General features: G+C 35.5%; 1 protein-coding gene, 1 long non-coding RNA gene and 1 pseudogene across 3 annotated transcripts in view; 1 reads left to right on the top strand and 2 right to left on the bottom strand.

The window, feature by feature from the left end:
* Positions 1 to 15,028, bottom strand: part of LOC138942189 (uncharacterized) — a 351,185-nt pseudogene that overhangs the window by 244,304 nt on the left and 91,853 nt on the right.
* LOC138942007 (uncharacterized) overlaps positions 1 to 15,028 on the top strand; it is a 166,321-nt gene that overhangs the window by 89,584 nt on the left and 61,709 nt on the right. The gene's annotated exons all lie outside the window — the stretch shown is intronic.
* Positions 3,265 to 6,949, bottom strand: LOC138942063 (short-chain dehydrogenase/reductase family 16C member 6-like). The gene is made up of 7 exons (XM_070312094.1): positions 6,805 to 6,949; positions 4,854 to 5,008; positions 4,552 to 4,729; positions 4,185 to 4,314; positions 3,918 to 4,038; positions 3,546 to 3,671; positions 3,265 to 3,351 (listed from the first exon to the last, which is right to left on the bottom strand). Exons 1-7 carry the CDS (start codon positions 6,943 to 6,945, stop codon positions 3,282 to 3,284), a joined length of 921 nt encoding a protein of 306 aa, XP_070168195.1. The 5' UTR covers positions 6,946 to 6,949; the 3' UTR covers positions 3,265 to 3,281.

The raw sequence follows: 15,028 nt of genomic DNA, 5'->3' as shown, positions 1-15,028 counted from the left end.
ATAAAAATAAAAAAGATTTTTGTAACGTGTATTCAAGTATCAGTAACATAATAGTAAGCTGAAGAAGATCAAGATCAATAAAACGGTCCAGAACATCAAGAAACGATGTTTATCACTATATTGTTGGCATCAATGTTTATTTTATTGGTATATTATTATTACGTATATTATGGAAGAAACGGACGACCGGTTAATCTTTTACCAGGACCACCGGGCCATTTGATTGCTGGAAATGCATCACAGGCATATATTTCAGCAGGCAAGTATAAAATTTCTAATCTATTTACATTAATTGATCTATTTACATTAATTGATAGATGACTCGTTATTCATGCATACATACAAGTAAAAATTAAATTCATAAAAACTTATGATCTAGAACGTAGTATACCTATCAAAAGTATGCAAATTATCTTACAAAGCTAAGACTTTTCTCTTGGCAATATCCATTTGCAAATCATTATCACAATTATTATTTGTCTATTTTCAACGTATTTGAGTAAAGATGTGATGAAATAACAATAAAATTAATGCCACTAAAACTTTTGTATCGATATTTATAATATATTTTTCAAAGGAACAATGGAAATTGATGTGTAATCTATCAAATAAGTATTATTATCCCATTTTTAAATTCCGGATTTTTTTCATGTATGGTGTGGCTATCCGTCATCTCAATGATTTAGAGGTAATAAAAGAAATTCAATAGAAAACGCGAGGTACAATGTTAGATATAAAGAGATAGAGACAAGAGAGAGAGATAGTAAACCTAGTTATTTGAGGATCGAAAATATGGACAAATTAAGGATGGGGGATAGAATTAGAGCACTATTAAGAGCACTATTAAGCACTATAAGATGTGGAAACATGGAGGATGTAAATAAATATTGGGCAAAAACAGAGGATAAAGTATGCAAATTCTGTGGGATAGGTAACGATAGTATAGAATATTTTGTAAGGGAGTGTGAGGAGTTAAAAGGGTGGTTCGATCAAATAGGAAATAATAGAAAGAAAAGGATAGAGAAATTATTTAATGACAAAATAGACATTGAAAAAGGTATGATTTTGAGAAAGTTATAGAAGGAAAAAGAGAAAAAAGTTAGATAAGTGAAAAGGTAGGAAAATTAAAGGAGGAAAATGAAATGAAAGAGATAATAATTTTGAATTAAAAGGTTATAAATTTATATAGTTAATTGTAAGAATTGAAAGGTGAAGGAATATAATACTCTCAAGGTTTTAGTTATTGTGTAAGATAGGATATAGGAACAGAAACTAGACACAAGAAAAAGTTGATAATGTTATTGTTATTGTGTTTTATGATGCTGATTATTATCATTAAGATGGTATATGTTTTATGTTTATGTTGGATTTATGTGAATATGTTAATTAGTAAATAGTATTCATATTAGTATAAGACAATATATAGATTTAGCATGGAAGGCTAGGGAAGTATGGATGGATGAATGTGAATAGGAAAAATTGTAAACCAAGTCCCTTTCTTGGCGTGAAGCTGAAATAAACTATTATTATTGAGTAGTTTTTGGTTTCTTTCCGTATATTTCGAAAACTATAAATGTTTTGTACAAAAATTTTATTGTAAGAATATCTCTATTAAAATTTAAAACGCCAATAAAATTTTGAAAAATATATTTTTTGAAAGAAATTAAAAGAAAAATATTTTACAAAATTTTATAATAAAAAAAATTTTTTTTTTATAAAAACTATTTTTTTTTAATTTTATTAGCGTTAAGGTAGGTCATGTAGAGGTGCTTTTGCAATTAAAATTTTGTATAAAACATTTTTTTAATATCTTGAATGGTTTTTGTGCGTTCACCGTGAAAACAATAATATTACAAGAAATATATTTTCGAAAATCCAGAAATTTTCTTAAATCTGTAAGTATAAAGCAAAATTCTTAATTTTCAAAAGTAGTTTAATTGGAATACAACATATTAACAATCAAACATTGATTACAGTACTAATTATAATTTTTCCTATTTCACATGAAAATTGTTTTTGGAAACACTAATTAAATTCAGATATCTCTCTGAATGTAAGTTTTATGTGTGTTATTTTATTCATACAAAGAATGCATAGGAAAACACATTAATTTCATTAGAATTTGAATTTTTTCATACCTAACAGTTGCATTGAGGGTTTCCGCGCATGCGAATTTTTTGAATCTTGTATAATATTGACAACAATTGTTTTTGATTAACTCTACTGCATGCTGAACACATAAAATTATCTTTATTAAATTTGAGTATTTCATTTGAATGTTCACTGTGTAAGCAAATTCTGAGAAAACACTTATCGAATTTTGTCACACAAAGGATTTTCACCGTAAGATGAATTTAGCAACCGTGCATGACAATGATATTGAAAGATTTAGATAAATAAAAATCGCTTTCTCACTCTTCAAAGCAACGGCATATTATTATTATTATTATAAGCAATGTTTTATTTTTTACGAGTAATTAAACTCGTATTACAGGTACACAGAAAATCTTTGAAAATTATTGATTATATAACAAGATTCATTATAGCTGTTTAATTAAACGGCTAATTGCAAAATTTATATATTTATACATAGTATATAAAATTTATCTTCCATACATTCTCATAATTCTTCGGAAGCTTAGTATTAATATGACAAATTAAAATGCATGGAATTATTATCATACACATTTATTAACTACAAGGAAACCAACAATACTTATTAATCATAATGTACAATGGATAAAAAAATTGTTTACTTACTGATATAATATTTTAATAACTGAAAGTTATTCCAATGTAGAATTATTGAAAGCTAAATATGAAATATTGCTTACAAGTTTTAATAAGTTCCACGTTTACCTTTTATGCGAATTAACGATGCTATGAAAAAGATTTAACATATTTTACACACACTCAAACATTTCATGTATATATACATAGAAATACAAGAAAAATTGTCAAAATTATTTTTTTATTTTAATAAAACAACGATAGTTTGCTATAAAAAATATTTCAGCATAATTATATTGGTATATTGGGAAATATGAATAAAATTGTTATGAATAATATTTAGTTATAATAATTATGATGATTTTAACAATTATAATTATTGGAAAATACAATTTTTTTATTGTTTTTAATGTAAAATAACAAATTTGAAGCAATATATGTGTGTGCGTGCGTGCGTGCGTGCGTGCGTGCGTGCGTGTGTGTGTGTGTGTGTGTGTGTAAAATATACAGATATATAATGATGTACATAAAAAAATATTTCTCCGTATTTTTTAATTTTCTTCATCAACGCCGAAACCTAAGAAATCATGTATGCACCAAACTATCTTGTTGGGTAAAATTCTGAAATCAAAATATTTTTATTATAGAGAATATATACAAACAGAAATAATATAATCGTAGTATAATAGCATTCACATTTATTAGTGATTTATGAATCGCTTTGCACAACTTATTAACATATGTAGTGATTATTTGAAAATATATAATAAATATTATGCGTATTTAATGATAGAATTTTTATTTGCGCGATTTACCTCTTTAAATATAATATCGGCAGCCAACCTGAAGGTATACTTCTTTCTTTGAAATTTTGTCTTTGCGCATCGATTATTAGTGAAGCTGCTTTCTGCGGTGAAATTCCTCTTGTTATACTTGGAAATCTATTATTGACAAATAAAATAAAATTATCTATCAGCAATAATTATAAAAATATCTTATTACTTTAATGTATAATATTTTTGATGTGTGTGAATAATGTAAGATCTATTATACAATAAAAGACACGTTTTTTATACACTAATTTATAAAATGTATGAATAAAATTATAACTTTATAAATTTACACACTATCGCTACTACGAAATATTAATTACAATTCGTCAATTTTATATCAGTATGTAAACATACCTTATTTTTGGCTTTTTGACAATTCCAGTAAGTACTAGAGCCGGATAAACGGTAGTGAATTTAATCAAAGATTTACCTTTGCTATATGTACGTAATTCATCGTTGACAGCTTCCATAAGTACTGTAACACGCACATGAAGGAAATATTAGAAAACATGTTTTGCAATTATATCTTTTTTATACTTTGAATATAATGTTTGTCGATTTACATTGAATATTAATAATCATATGCTTTACACGCGTAAGATTATAATAAGATTAAATTACCTTTGATCGCGGATTTTGTGGGGCGATAAACCGTACCATGCGTAGCGCCCTGATATGCTACTATTGATGAGACCGCCACAACGTGACTGCGATTCTTTTCGATCATATTTAGTAGAAACGCTTGCAACGTCTAAAAGTGATTCTGTTTTATTTGAGAATAATTTGTGGAGGCTTATTACGAACATATATGTATGTGCGTGTGTATGTGTATGTGTAGTCTCTTAAATTTATTTCAATTTCAAATATAGTAAACTAATTTTCAACGTGTATCTCTTTTTTTATAAATAATGCAAATTACATTGCCAATTATTTTATATACATATATCTCATAGCTGCTATGCATGTTTATTTCAAATATGTTACTTACCCAATAATGCGATATTAAATTGATGTTTATAACTCGTGTAATTTCATCGGCGCTTTGATTTATGAGTCTTTTAGCAATCCCTATACCGGCATTGTTGACTAAAATAGTAACCTCGCCGACTTCTTTTTTCACTTTTTCAGCTACCTTAAAGACTTCTTTCTTGTCTGCTACGTTGCATCTATAAAAATACCGATCAAGTTTTTAATCAGCGTTGACAATAATTAGATATGTGTGATTAATTGTACGCGCATAAACTATTCGAATCGCTTTTTATTCTATGAGATCAAGCAACATTGATTTACTGATATGCGTATATATTATTTTTTCCCATCATTTTAATCTCGTTCATCGTTCGGTTGTTGGTTTCTTCATTGATATCCCAACATACCACTGTCGTTCCTAACGTTGCATAACCAATCGCTAATTCCTTCCCGATACCGTGGCCCGCACCTGTTATCTGTCGTAATATATGTATTAAATACCAAGCCGCATTGCGTGAATTATATATTATTATAAATTTTATAGTTTACAAATTTTTACCCAATTTATATAAAAAGTAAATAATTAATAATTTGTTTATCAAACAATGGTTAGATTTTAAAATAAACAAAAGAAAGATACAACAAATCTTGTTTTATTTTTAATTCTTTTTTGTTTGAGTGAGAAAAAATTTAATGATAAACTAGCTCTATACTCTGTCCAGCGAAAGAATAATCTCGGATCGGATGAAAATTTGTTCGTTTCGCGCAGGTTTCCTTCCACAGAACGCCTAGAAAGCTCCCACCACATCACCATATTGCTCGTGCAATTTGCCAGTGCTAGCAACAAAGTTCCTCCTGACTGTGTAATTTAAATATATTACAACTCTTGCTCTTGTAGTTGCGTGTCATATTATTCCTTATTTTAATTTCATATAGCGTGTAAGATTTCGATTTTATATCACATTGAAATTAATCGAGATTATTTCATCCATTTAATTTTCTAAACTGACATAATAATCCTGAACCCGAGGAAGCCGTATCTACGTATACGGTATTAAGTACCTCGCCATGTTCTCCTCATTTTGCCTGCCTATGCGCGGACCGAGATTATTCTCTCGCTGGACGGAGTATAAATGGTTTTAAAAGCATATCTGAAACCCGCGCAACATAAGAAAACGTTTGTAACTTGTTATTTATGGATTAATTCAGTGCTCGGAATTAGATCCCGGTGTGAAGTTAGCACCTCAAATTCAAAAATCGAAAGTTTTATCAAGAGTTCTATTTGCACTTTAAATAGTTCTATAGTTCCTTATAGATTTTAAATATAGTTTCGGCAAAAAACCTAAAAAGATTGCATTTTGAAAATATGAGGTGCCAACTTCCCGTGGCACCACAAAATGCCATTTTGTCATTTAAATCATCGTATTTTATAGTTCTCTCAAAGAGTTCTACAGTTCCTGATAAGTTCTAACAAAAGTTCTGGCCTCTAAATATTTTTAAACAATTTTTTAATCTCAGAGCTGGCACCTCATCTTCCGTTAAAAGTGGCCAGAATTTTTACATTTTTGATTTTACAGCTTCGAACCTTAAAAATAATCGATAGAACTCGTAGAGGTGCAAATAGAACTCTCAATAGAACTCGAAAAAAATTTTATCCTCTCGAGACTTAAAAATTTTTTAAGAATTAGCACCTTATTTCCTATAGAATTATGAGATGCTGACTATTTTCGTGGCTTTTTTGACAGTTTCCGACAGTTCTCGCATAGTTCCAGTTTTGATAGATTTTAGCAATAGTTCCGGTCTTTAAATATTTTTAAACAATTTTTGAATCTTAGAGCTGGCACTTTATCTTCCGCTAAAACTCGGAATTCTAATGACAGTTTTGTTTGCACCCCGAAGAGTTCTATTAATTATTATTAACATCCGAAGCTGTAAAACCAAAGATAAAAAAGTTCTGGCCACTTTTAGTTATTGCTTTTAGAAAATTTCTAAAATTTTTTTTGGTGTTTCAGAGTTCTGTTGACAGTTCTATTTGCACCCCGAAGAATTCAATCGATTATTATTAACATCCGAAGCTGTAAAACCAAAGATGAGAAAGTTCTGGCCACTTTTAGCGGAAGATGTGGAAGCTCTAAGATTCAAAAATTGTTTAAAATATTTAAAGATTGGAAGAATTGCTAAAACCTATCAAAAACTGTAGAACTCTTCGAGAATTAGATAAGATAATACATCTCTTCTATATCTATACATATATTATGAATTCCGTACGCACCAAAACAATTTCATCAGCTACGCTCTTTCTTGTTGTAGGAATAAATATCGTGAATATGCTCTCGCAAATGAAATATAAAACTTTCAAAATAAGAAATAGTATTTCTGCCAGAAGGAGCATGCTATCATATATTTTCATCATAATTATCTGAAAAAATAATAAAATTATTTCGAGACCTTGCTACGAATTTTCGCTTGATGTTTTTCTGGCTGGTTTGGTAGCTACACATATCGTTTCCCGAGGCAGTTAGTACAACTTTATCAGAAGGCTTGTCAAGATATGATTGATGTTATTGGAAATAACTCAGCGTTTATTCTTGTTTGGCAATATTTTAATAATTATAGTTCCGTGATAATTAATCGCACGACAGCAGAAAAGCGAGTTGTATTAGGCTTCGATTCGGCGATTAAAATTCACAAGGCTGCAAGACCGATTCTCAATACAATTCTTAATCTGAATAGACCGGTGGACTTGTAACAAGTGAAAATGAAGTCGAAGGAGAGCGAACGGCGTGATTATCATCAGGATAATTGAGAATTTTTATACAACTCGAAAAAGGGATCGTGTCAGATTTTGATTTTTCGCAGATGTCGATCACGCGACGTATCGAAATGAGATACACGAGTGAGGGTCGATACATATTACGCTAATTGCTCGTTCGCAGAGATTCGCGTTTCAATATACGTTTGCCTAGCTAGCCCCCCATGTTGCAGAAATTTAATTAAAAAATTATATAATTATGCGCTAATTATGCGCTCATCAAATTCATAAAAAAAAAATTTGCGCTCTTTCAGCAAAAAAGAAATCTTTTTTATGGGAGGGGGGGCTCTGAGTGGACAGCCAGCGAGCCCCCTCCCCACCCATTAATAACAAATAATTTCGAAAAACAAATACGCAAGATTTATGCGCTAATTATGCGCTATTATATCCAGATGATTTTGATTTTTCCGCTGCAATCCTTAAGGGACTTCTCTCTTAAAGCAAAGGGCGAGATTATCATATAACTCGTTTAAAATCACAAAAGTGGGTAAATTAACTATACACGATAAGTCTTTGATCCATGCGCTATCCTGTCGAGATGATTTTAATTTTTGCATTGCAAATAAAATAATTTGATTTTTGATTAACAAGGGGAGGGCCAAGTCGTGCACACACGGATTTCGCTCAACTTTAAATGTTTTAGTACTAACCCGCCCCCCCTAATTCATGGACAAGTGGCACGACGCAATACTCAAGCATTCGCGAGAAATTTGCATTAAAAATTTGTCATGCGCTTTCTATACCGAATTAGCGAAAGAAGTTAGCAGATAGCAGCGTAGAGGATAAGGCGGCGGCTTAGAACGCTGCCTGTTGCTCGTTCGAGTCCTGACACTTCCAATTTTTTTTTTAATTTTTACAAAATATTGCAACAAGTGAACGCATATGGAGTAAAAAAATTATTATTTAATAATTATTGTATTAAATTTAATGCTAATACTTTAGTAGTGATACTATGCGGGTTCTTAGCTATGGTCCTCTGAGGGGCGGTGAGGGGCGAGGGGAAACCGGCGCGGGGTGGTATGACGTCACGGGGGGTATGACGTCACGGGGGGGGGGGGGGGTGACGCCACGTGGAGGGGGTATGACGTCATGGGGAGGGGTATGACGTCACGGAGGGTATGACGTCACGGGGGGGGTATGACGTCACGCGGGGGACTGCGGCGGAACGGTAGGCGCGGGGTCCGCGGGGAGGGGGAGGGGGATCGCGTCCTAACCGATAGGCGAGGGACCCGCTAACCTAACCTAACCGATATGCGAGGGGTCCGCGGTGAGGGGGAAGGGGTACCGCGCGAAACCGATAGGCGAGAGGTCCGCGGGGAAGAGGGAACGCGAAGGTACGATGCCGCGAGTAGGTGTTAGAGAGATAGCGCGAGGCGTCCGCAATGTGTAAGAGAAGGATAGCGCTAATGATATTCTATGGGCGTGGGAGAAGGATAGCGCGAGACGTCCATATGAGCGTAAGACAAAGATAGCGTTTGCATGCACGTGGGAAAAGGATGGCGCGAGGCGTTCGCAATGTGTGGGAGAGGGATAGCGCGAGGCATGCATGTAGGAAAAGGAAAGAAGAAGATGCAGAAATAACTGATACTTTAATTATAATAATAATAATAATAAGTTTATTTAATAATTGTGTGTATATTACAATGTGTGTGTGTGTGTGTATGCGTGTGTGTGTGTGTGTGCATTGTCTCAAACATTTTAGAGTAGGAGATGTATCACTTACGAAAAACGCTTACTCTCAGCTCTTGATAAGAAAACAAAAGTTAGCATGTTTCCACGAGCAAATATCTAAAGTCTTTTAAATATGAATAATATATTATTATAATATGTAAACCACTATCGAACGGCAATTGAATGGCTATGAACGGCTATCGAACAGCTTTGAACGACTATTGAACGGCTTTTGAACGGCTTTGAACGACTATCGAACGGCTTTGAACGACTATCAAACGGCTATTGAACGGCTATCGAATAGCTATTGAACGGCTTTTGAACGGCTTTGAACGGCTTTGAACGACTATCGAACGGTTTTGAACGACTATTGAACGGCTATCGAACAGCTATCGAATGGCAATCGAATGACTATAAACGACTATTGAACGGCTAACGAACGACAATTAAACGACAAAATAATTATTTATACACCATTCAAATATTTAAAGTCTATGTGCATATACTGAAATGTAACATCCGTAGCCTGATAAGGTGGCTGACGCCGCTATCTAACGTCACGTACTGAAATTTAATACTCGCATACTGGGATATGAAAGAGGAAAAGGGAAGAATAAGAGAGAATAAAATATATTTTAACAGTAGTTTATTCTAAATAATGTTTGGGTGAATCTTTATGATGATTCGTCCACCAATTGAATATTTTAAATACATTTTGTAAAGCGCAATTTTTCAAATGTTTTTCACAGCGCATAGTATTAGTAACATCTAGCTTATTTAACGAAGTGATGTCTTCATAGTCCGCATCCAAGGTCTCAATAATAACGTCGTTTCTCGCATCATCGTCAAGTATATCGACCAGCCATTATTGTTTTTCGCATCCTTTAACGTACACGATAAGAGATGCTCCATCTTCCTCTTCCGTCGCGCCCATCACAGCTCTAATCAAATGCCAAGCGAAGCTGTATGGAACGTTTCCATCCTCCCATTGAAGTCCATGGTGATGTCCGATTAGCCATGAAGCTTGGCATCTCTCAGATTTTGTAAGCGCACGCCATGGTACGGGACTTGCAAAAAAGTAATGAGAGAGAACAGATCCATTTCTCAATATCGCTACTTCCTTCATGACAAAGTTTCTCCCGATAATGAATCCCTGCAGATCCACAAACGTTGGCGCGATCATGCTGATAATATTACCGTACAATTGCAAGAACGATGTACGACTGTTGCCGATCGTCAAAATCTCTATCTTTTTATATTTTGACATTGGAGGAGATATTTGCTGATTTAGGTAATTTTACGAACTATATACTACAGTTGGTCAATGGGCAATATTCGACAACGCGATCGTGCAAGATGAGACAATAGGCGGTAGTATTTGTCGGTATATCCTCCTTGCACTCAAACTCTAATCTCACGTCCATGGTGGAATTTTTGACAGACTCGTTTTGTCGCGAGCAATCGATAACCGCGAGAGGACCGCAATGTAGAAATTTTGAAATGTTTAATAGCACATCATCATTATCACATCCGTAATAAGATTTGCGAAAACGAGAGTACATATCGAACAAGAGGGCGAATCTATTTTTATCGAAATCTAAATTCAAATCATCGTAGGGATAAAATTCCGAGTTTAGATAGAGTTTAACGTTGGTCAATTTGCAGTCGTCGAATGTAGTAATATCTTTTGACACAGCATTTTTTCTACCAGTCTGCAGCGCAAAGATCACGTATCGCGGCTTCTCCAGCTGAGAGGCGGCTTTCACGGTCCACGAATGCTTGGTCGTATTATGCAATAGAGGAAATTCGTATAGATCCCAAGAGCGAAAACTGATATTCAAGTATCGCCCGCTTTCCAACGCGCGCAGCAAGGATAGTTTATTGATCTCGCTCAATATTACATGTGGCATACGCCATTGTATCTTGAATAATTCGATATCAGCTTCAGTCGAAGCATGTCCAAATATGCAATTGTTGTCGTTGCGCGAACGTATCAGAATTAATTCGTGACGAGCGTTGATCACAATTCGCTTATAATCTTCGCAAAAACCCAATAGTATATTTAGCGGCACGCAAAAATTGAAGTAAGATTCAACAGCATTATGTGACATATTCCACGCAGCATTCCCCAAGATTTTACCTTTCTCGGTTGTTAGAGAGATATAGTTTTTAATCGTGGAAGTTATTCCAACGTTTCTGCTGCGGTCAATCTCCACACCGTCGAGTTCATATCGAAGTTCATCAAACATAAACGCGACACAATTGTTTCCCAATACCACTCTTCCCTCTTCAGCTACTTTACGCACCATCAACTTTCCTTCGACGTATAGAAAACTTTGACATGGTAACGTGTACAAATCTTGATGCTGTATCGGTATCCGTATCTCGTCGCTATATCCAAGCGTTGTGTTGGCGTATGGATTGTACGTATGAGTCTCAATCTTGATGATACGGTCGTCAAAGATCGGCTCATCTCCGATATTCAAGATGTCAATCATATTGTTATGTATTTCGTACGACGAATCCCAATGATTTTAAAAACTCGCGATTCAACGCGCTGAGCTTCTTTTTAGCGTAACCAGATATCTGATTATTGTCAAACGATACAGCAGTCACTCGCCTTCTCGCAAAAATATTGTCCCTCGCAAAGATATTGTCTCTCGCGTGCTCCGTGCTTCCGTTCAACACAAGCATTTCATTTGTCAAAGGCTTTATTTTTGCCGCCGCCGTATATGCAATCTTACGGTAATTTCCTCTCCTCGAAAATCGAGCAAATATCCTTCTTGATCAACAATGCGTATCGTTAAATCAGTAATGCTCCGTGCGACGATCGGTAGATAAATGATCTGTGCTGGCGTTTCCGATATTTTATATCCTGGCGGCACGTTCGGTGAAAATTCATGTATCGTGTGTACGCGCTTGTCATTGCTGTACGCGCCAGTGGTTACGCTGCATTCTATACGAATAATATTTACGCTAATAATATTTATTGGTACATCCGATTCGTGCCATTTCCGAGGCTGTAATATACGATTCGACGAGAATCCCAACAACGATCCAACGTTGCCCGGTTTACTAAAATTTATTCTATAGACACATTTGATTTCACTTTTTAGCGTATTATGATTAGCGCGAAGCGTTATTGGATATTCATCGTGTTCTTCGTCATCAACAATATCGTTGGAATCAACTACGCGTCGATGTCGTAAAATTGCATGTCGGAGATATTCGTTTATAGCGTGTAATTCGTACGATCCCTCGGGAATCGTAATTTCCTTATCGTCGTTATCAAAATAAAATTTATTATTCCAAGAATTCACGTTCGATATCGTATGATACGTTTCAAAGTCCGTTAAACCAAGCTCGTAATCGCCATCGTCTAAATCTATAGCCGGAAAGTAACTTACAGCAAGCGCGCTACTCTTGCCGGTCAACGTAAGTGTAAGTGACATGCTGGAAAACTGTCAAACGAATACTGAGTCGCGACGGTGAATTGTCAGGCTTTAAATTTATATCGATCATCGACCGTTTGAAGAAATCCAAGACACAATTGTTCACAAATACTTTGATTATAATTTTGATAGGCCGTGTGATTGTATTCTATATTTGCAACATTCTGTCCAAAATATCGCACTAATTCCTTGGGTGGTCGCAGATTTCCAAAACTATCGAAATATACTACACGATCTCCCCTCTTTGCATACGCAACCCAATGAGTACCGGAACCATCGACGTCATCCAAATTGACGATACCGCTCTCATTTCGTCGTACACCGTTTATCGGTAAATTATTGCGCATGAAAACACCTCTAAAAAATTGTATACGCATACATCTTGCAAGCTGTTCCAATTGTACATTGGTTGTTACACCGGCAGGCATTTTTATTTTGACATTTTTTTTCTTGGCTGCTATTGAGAACCCTCGTCCACGCTTGTATGGAGCGAGATAAAGTCCGTGACCTTCCATGGCGCGATTATGACGCTGCATTTCTTCGAGCTGACGTTGCGTCGCCTTGCTATCGTTCACCGCCTTCGCGATTCCCGCTGCTCCGCCAGCCAACGAACCGAGAACTCCCAATAATGGTAAAATTGGTAAGATACCACCGCGCTTCGCTATAGGAAGTATTCGTTTTTTCGCAGTCTTTTTTTTCATCGATGATTTTTTTGTTTTCAGCCCCATACCGAATTTTGTCTTTGCCTTCATAGCCGCCCAAACAGCTGTAGCGGCTGCTCTTTCGCCAAGAGTCGAATCTCTCGCGGTAATACGTGTTCGCGCTTTCGTGGCGAGTATATTATCCGCAACGTGTCGTTGACCAAGATCGTTGCTTCGGGAATAAGCTATGTCGTGCTCGCGACACGCGGTATCCAATGGATTGATACCTCGATCGCCTCTAGCCAATCGTGTTTCTAAATGAGTTCCTGGTCCGCAAAACTGATAGGGATATGGAATATGTAATTCGATAGGAAGTGCGTTTATCGCACGATTTAACAAACCGCTACCTCTTATAATTTTTGCTGACATTTGTCACAATTTTTTATTAACGGTGTTGGACCGTCGAAATGTGTTTGCTGCCACGACAAATTATAATGTCGCGTGCATCGACGATACTGTTGAACCTCTGAGTTAGCTTTTATATGTTCGGGAAGCTTGTCCCACAATTGTTCCACGTATCTACCAAAGTCTCGCAGTAAAACAATCTTGGAGATAATCTGTAACTGCTCGGTGGTAAGCTCGAGAATATCGCTGTCAACCGATAGAAGAAGAAACATTTTTGAGACTGAGCGGTTTCGATTCGGTGCGCCTCTATAAATAGGGCCCTGATGACTCATTTTCCAAAATTTGATTTGAGATTTGCGAGAGCAAACATGCGGTTCGCGCGACAAGCGACGATAATCAAAGTGATAAATTTTGACGATAAAACACGAGTAATGTCTGAGAAAGAAATACGCAAGCATGGAAACATGCTGCCGACTACTATACGCGGTATCATTTGCGGTCCTTCGAATTGCGGTAAGACTAACGTGTTGATAAGTTTGATAGAAAGTCCACACGGTGTACATTTCGAGAATGTGTACGTATATTCGAAATCGCTTCAACAACCGAAGTAATCACATTCGATAATTGTTTCATTCGCTTACGTTTCGATTGATTTGGAGTAGAAGTTATTAGCGAACCGTTCAATGATATATTTGACCTTGTTCGCTTTGTTCCAGACTCTTTTTTCAGATGCTTGTCTTCGAGCATACTCGATGGTTCGATTTTCGCTTCATTAGATTCCACATTGATTGTATTTTCGACAAGTTGTTTTAGAGGTTTGATAATTGGTTTAAAGTGCCTCTCCAATGCGACGTCTTCCTCCATTTGACCGGTTTTTAAAGAACGATATTTTTTGCGGATTGATTCGCTCGTTTTTACAATCTCTCTCGCAATCTTCTCACGATCGTCACTGTCAATCGTCGTCGTCATGTTGCGCTCGGACGAAAATTTTTTAGACGTTGTTCGATCGATAGCGACTAACCACTTTACGGTATTGCAAAATCGTTAAATCCTTTTCGATATCTTCCATTAGTCTGTAAACTGTCTTTATCAATCACTACAAATCCATACTTGTGTTGCCAACATTTCTGACAGAATGCGCGAAAATCGCTGTAAGACATGTCAGTATTTACATGATCGTTGTATACATGTTTCAAGTTTGTACCATCTTGTTTAAATAAAATCAGTAAATTTGCATTGTCCCGTATAAGATGCTTGGGTATCTTGGCATACGTTTGACAAAGATAGAAACAGTCGACGCTCGAGTGTCGACCCATTGCAAAGTACTCTCTTATCGTATCTTGCTTATCGCACGCCACGTCGTCAAAGATAAAAATGGAATTCGGAAGCGCCTCGCTCGGTGGAATAACGTCACTATTATTAGAGAATGTAAAATAGCCAATTTCATCGATCGATAATAGCAAATTTTCCAAGTATCGATATTTCGGTTAGTACTCTGCGTTGATACCACTGCTT

This window comes from Polyergus mexicanus, unplaced genomic scaffold (genome assembly GCF_030449975.1).
Source record: "Polyergus mexicanus isolate NDT 795.1 unplaced genomic scaffold, iyPolMexi1.0 SCAF_21, whole genome shotgun sequence".
Lineage (NCBI taxonomy): Eukaryota > Metazoa > Arthropoda > Insecta > Hymenoptera > Formicidae > Polyergus > Polyergus mexicanus.
The sequence above is the reverse complement of the archived record's forward strand: the minus strand, read 5'-3'. Positions and strand labels throughout refer to the sequence as shown.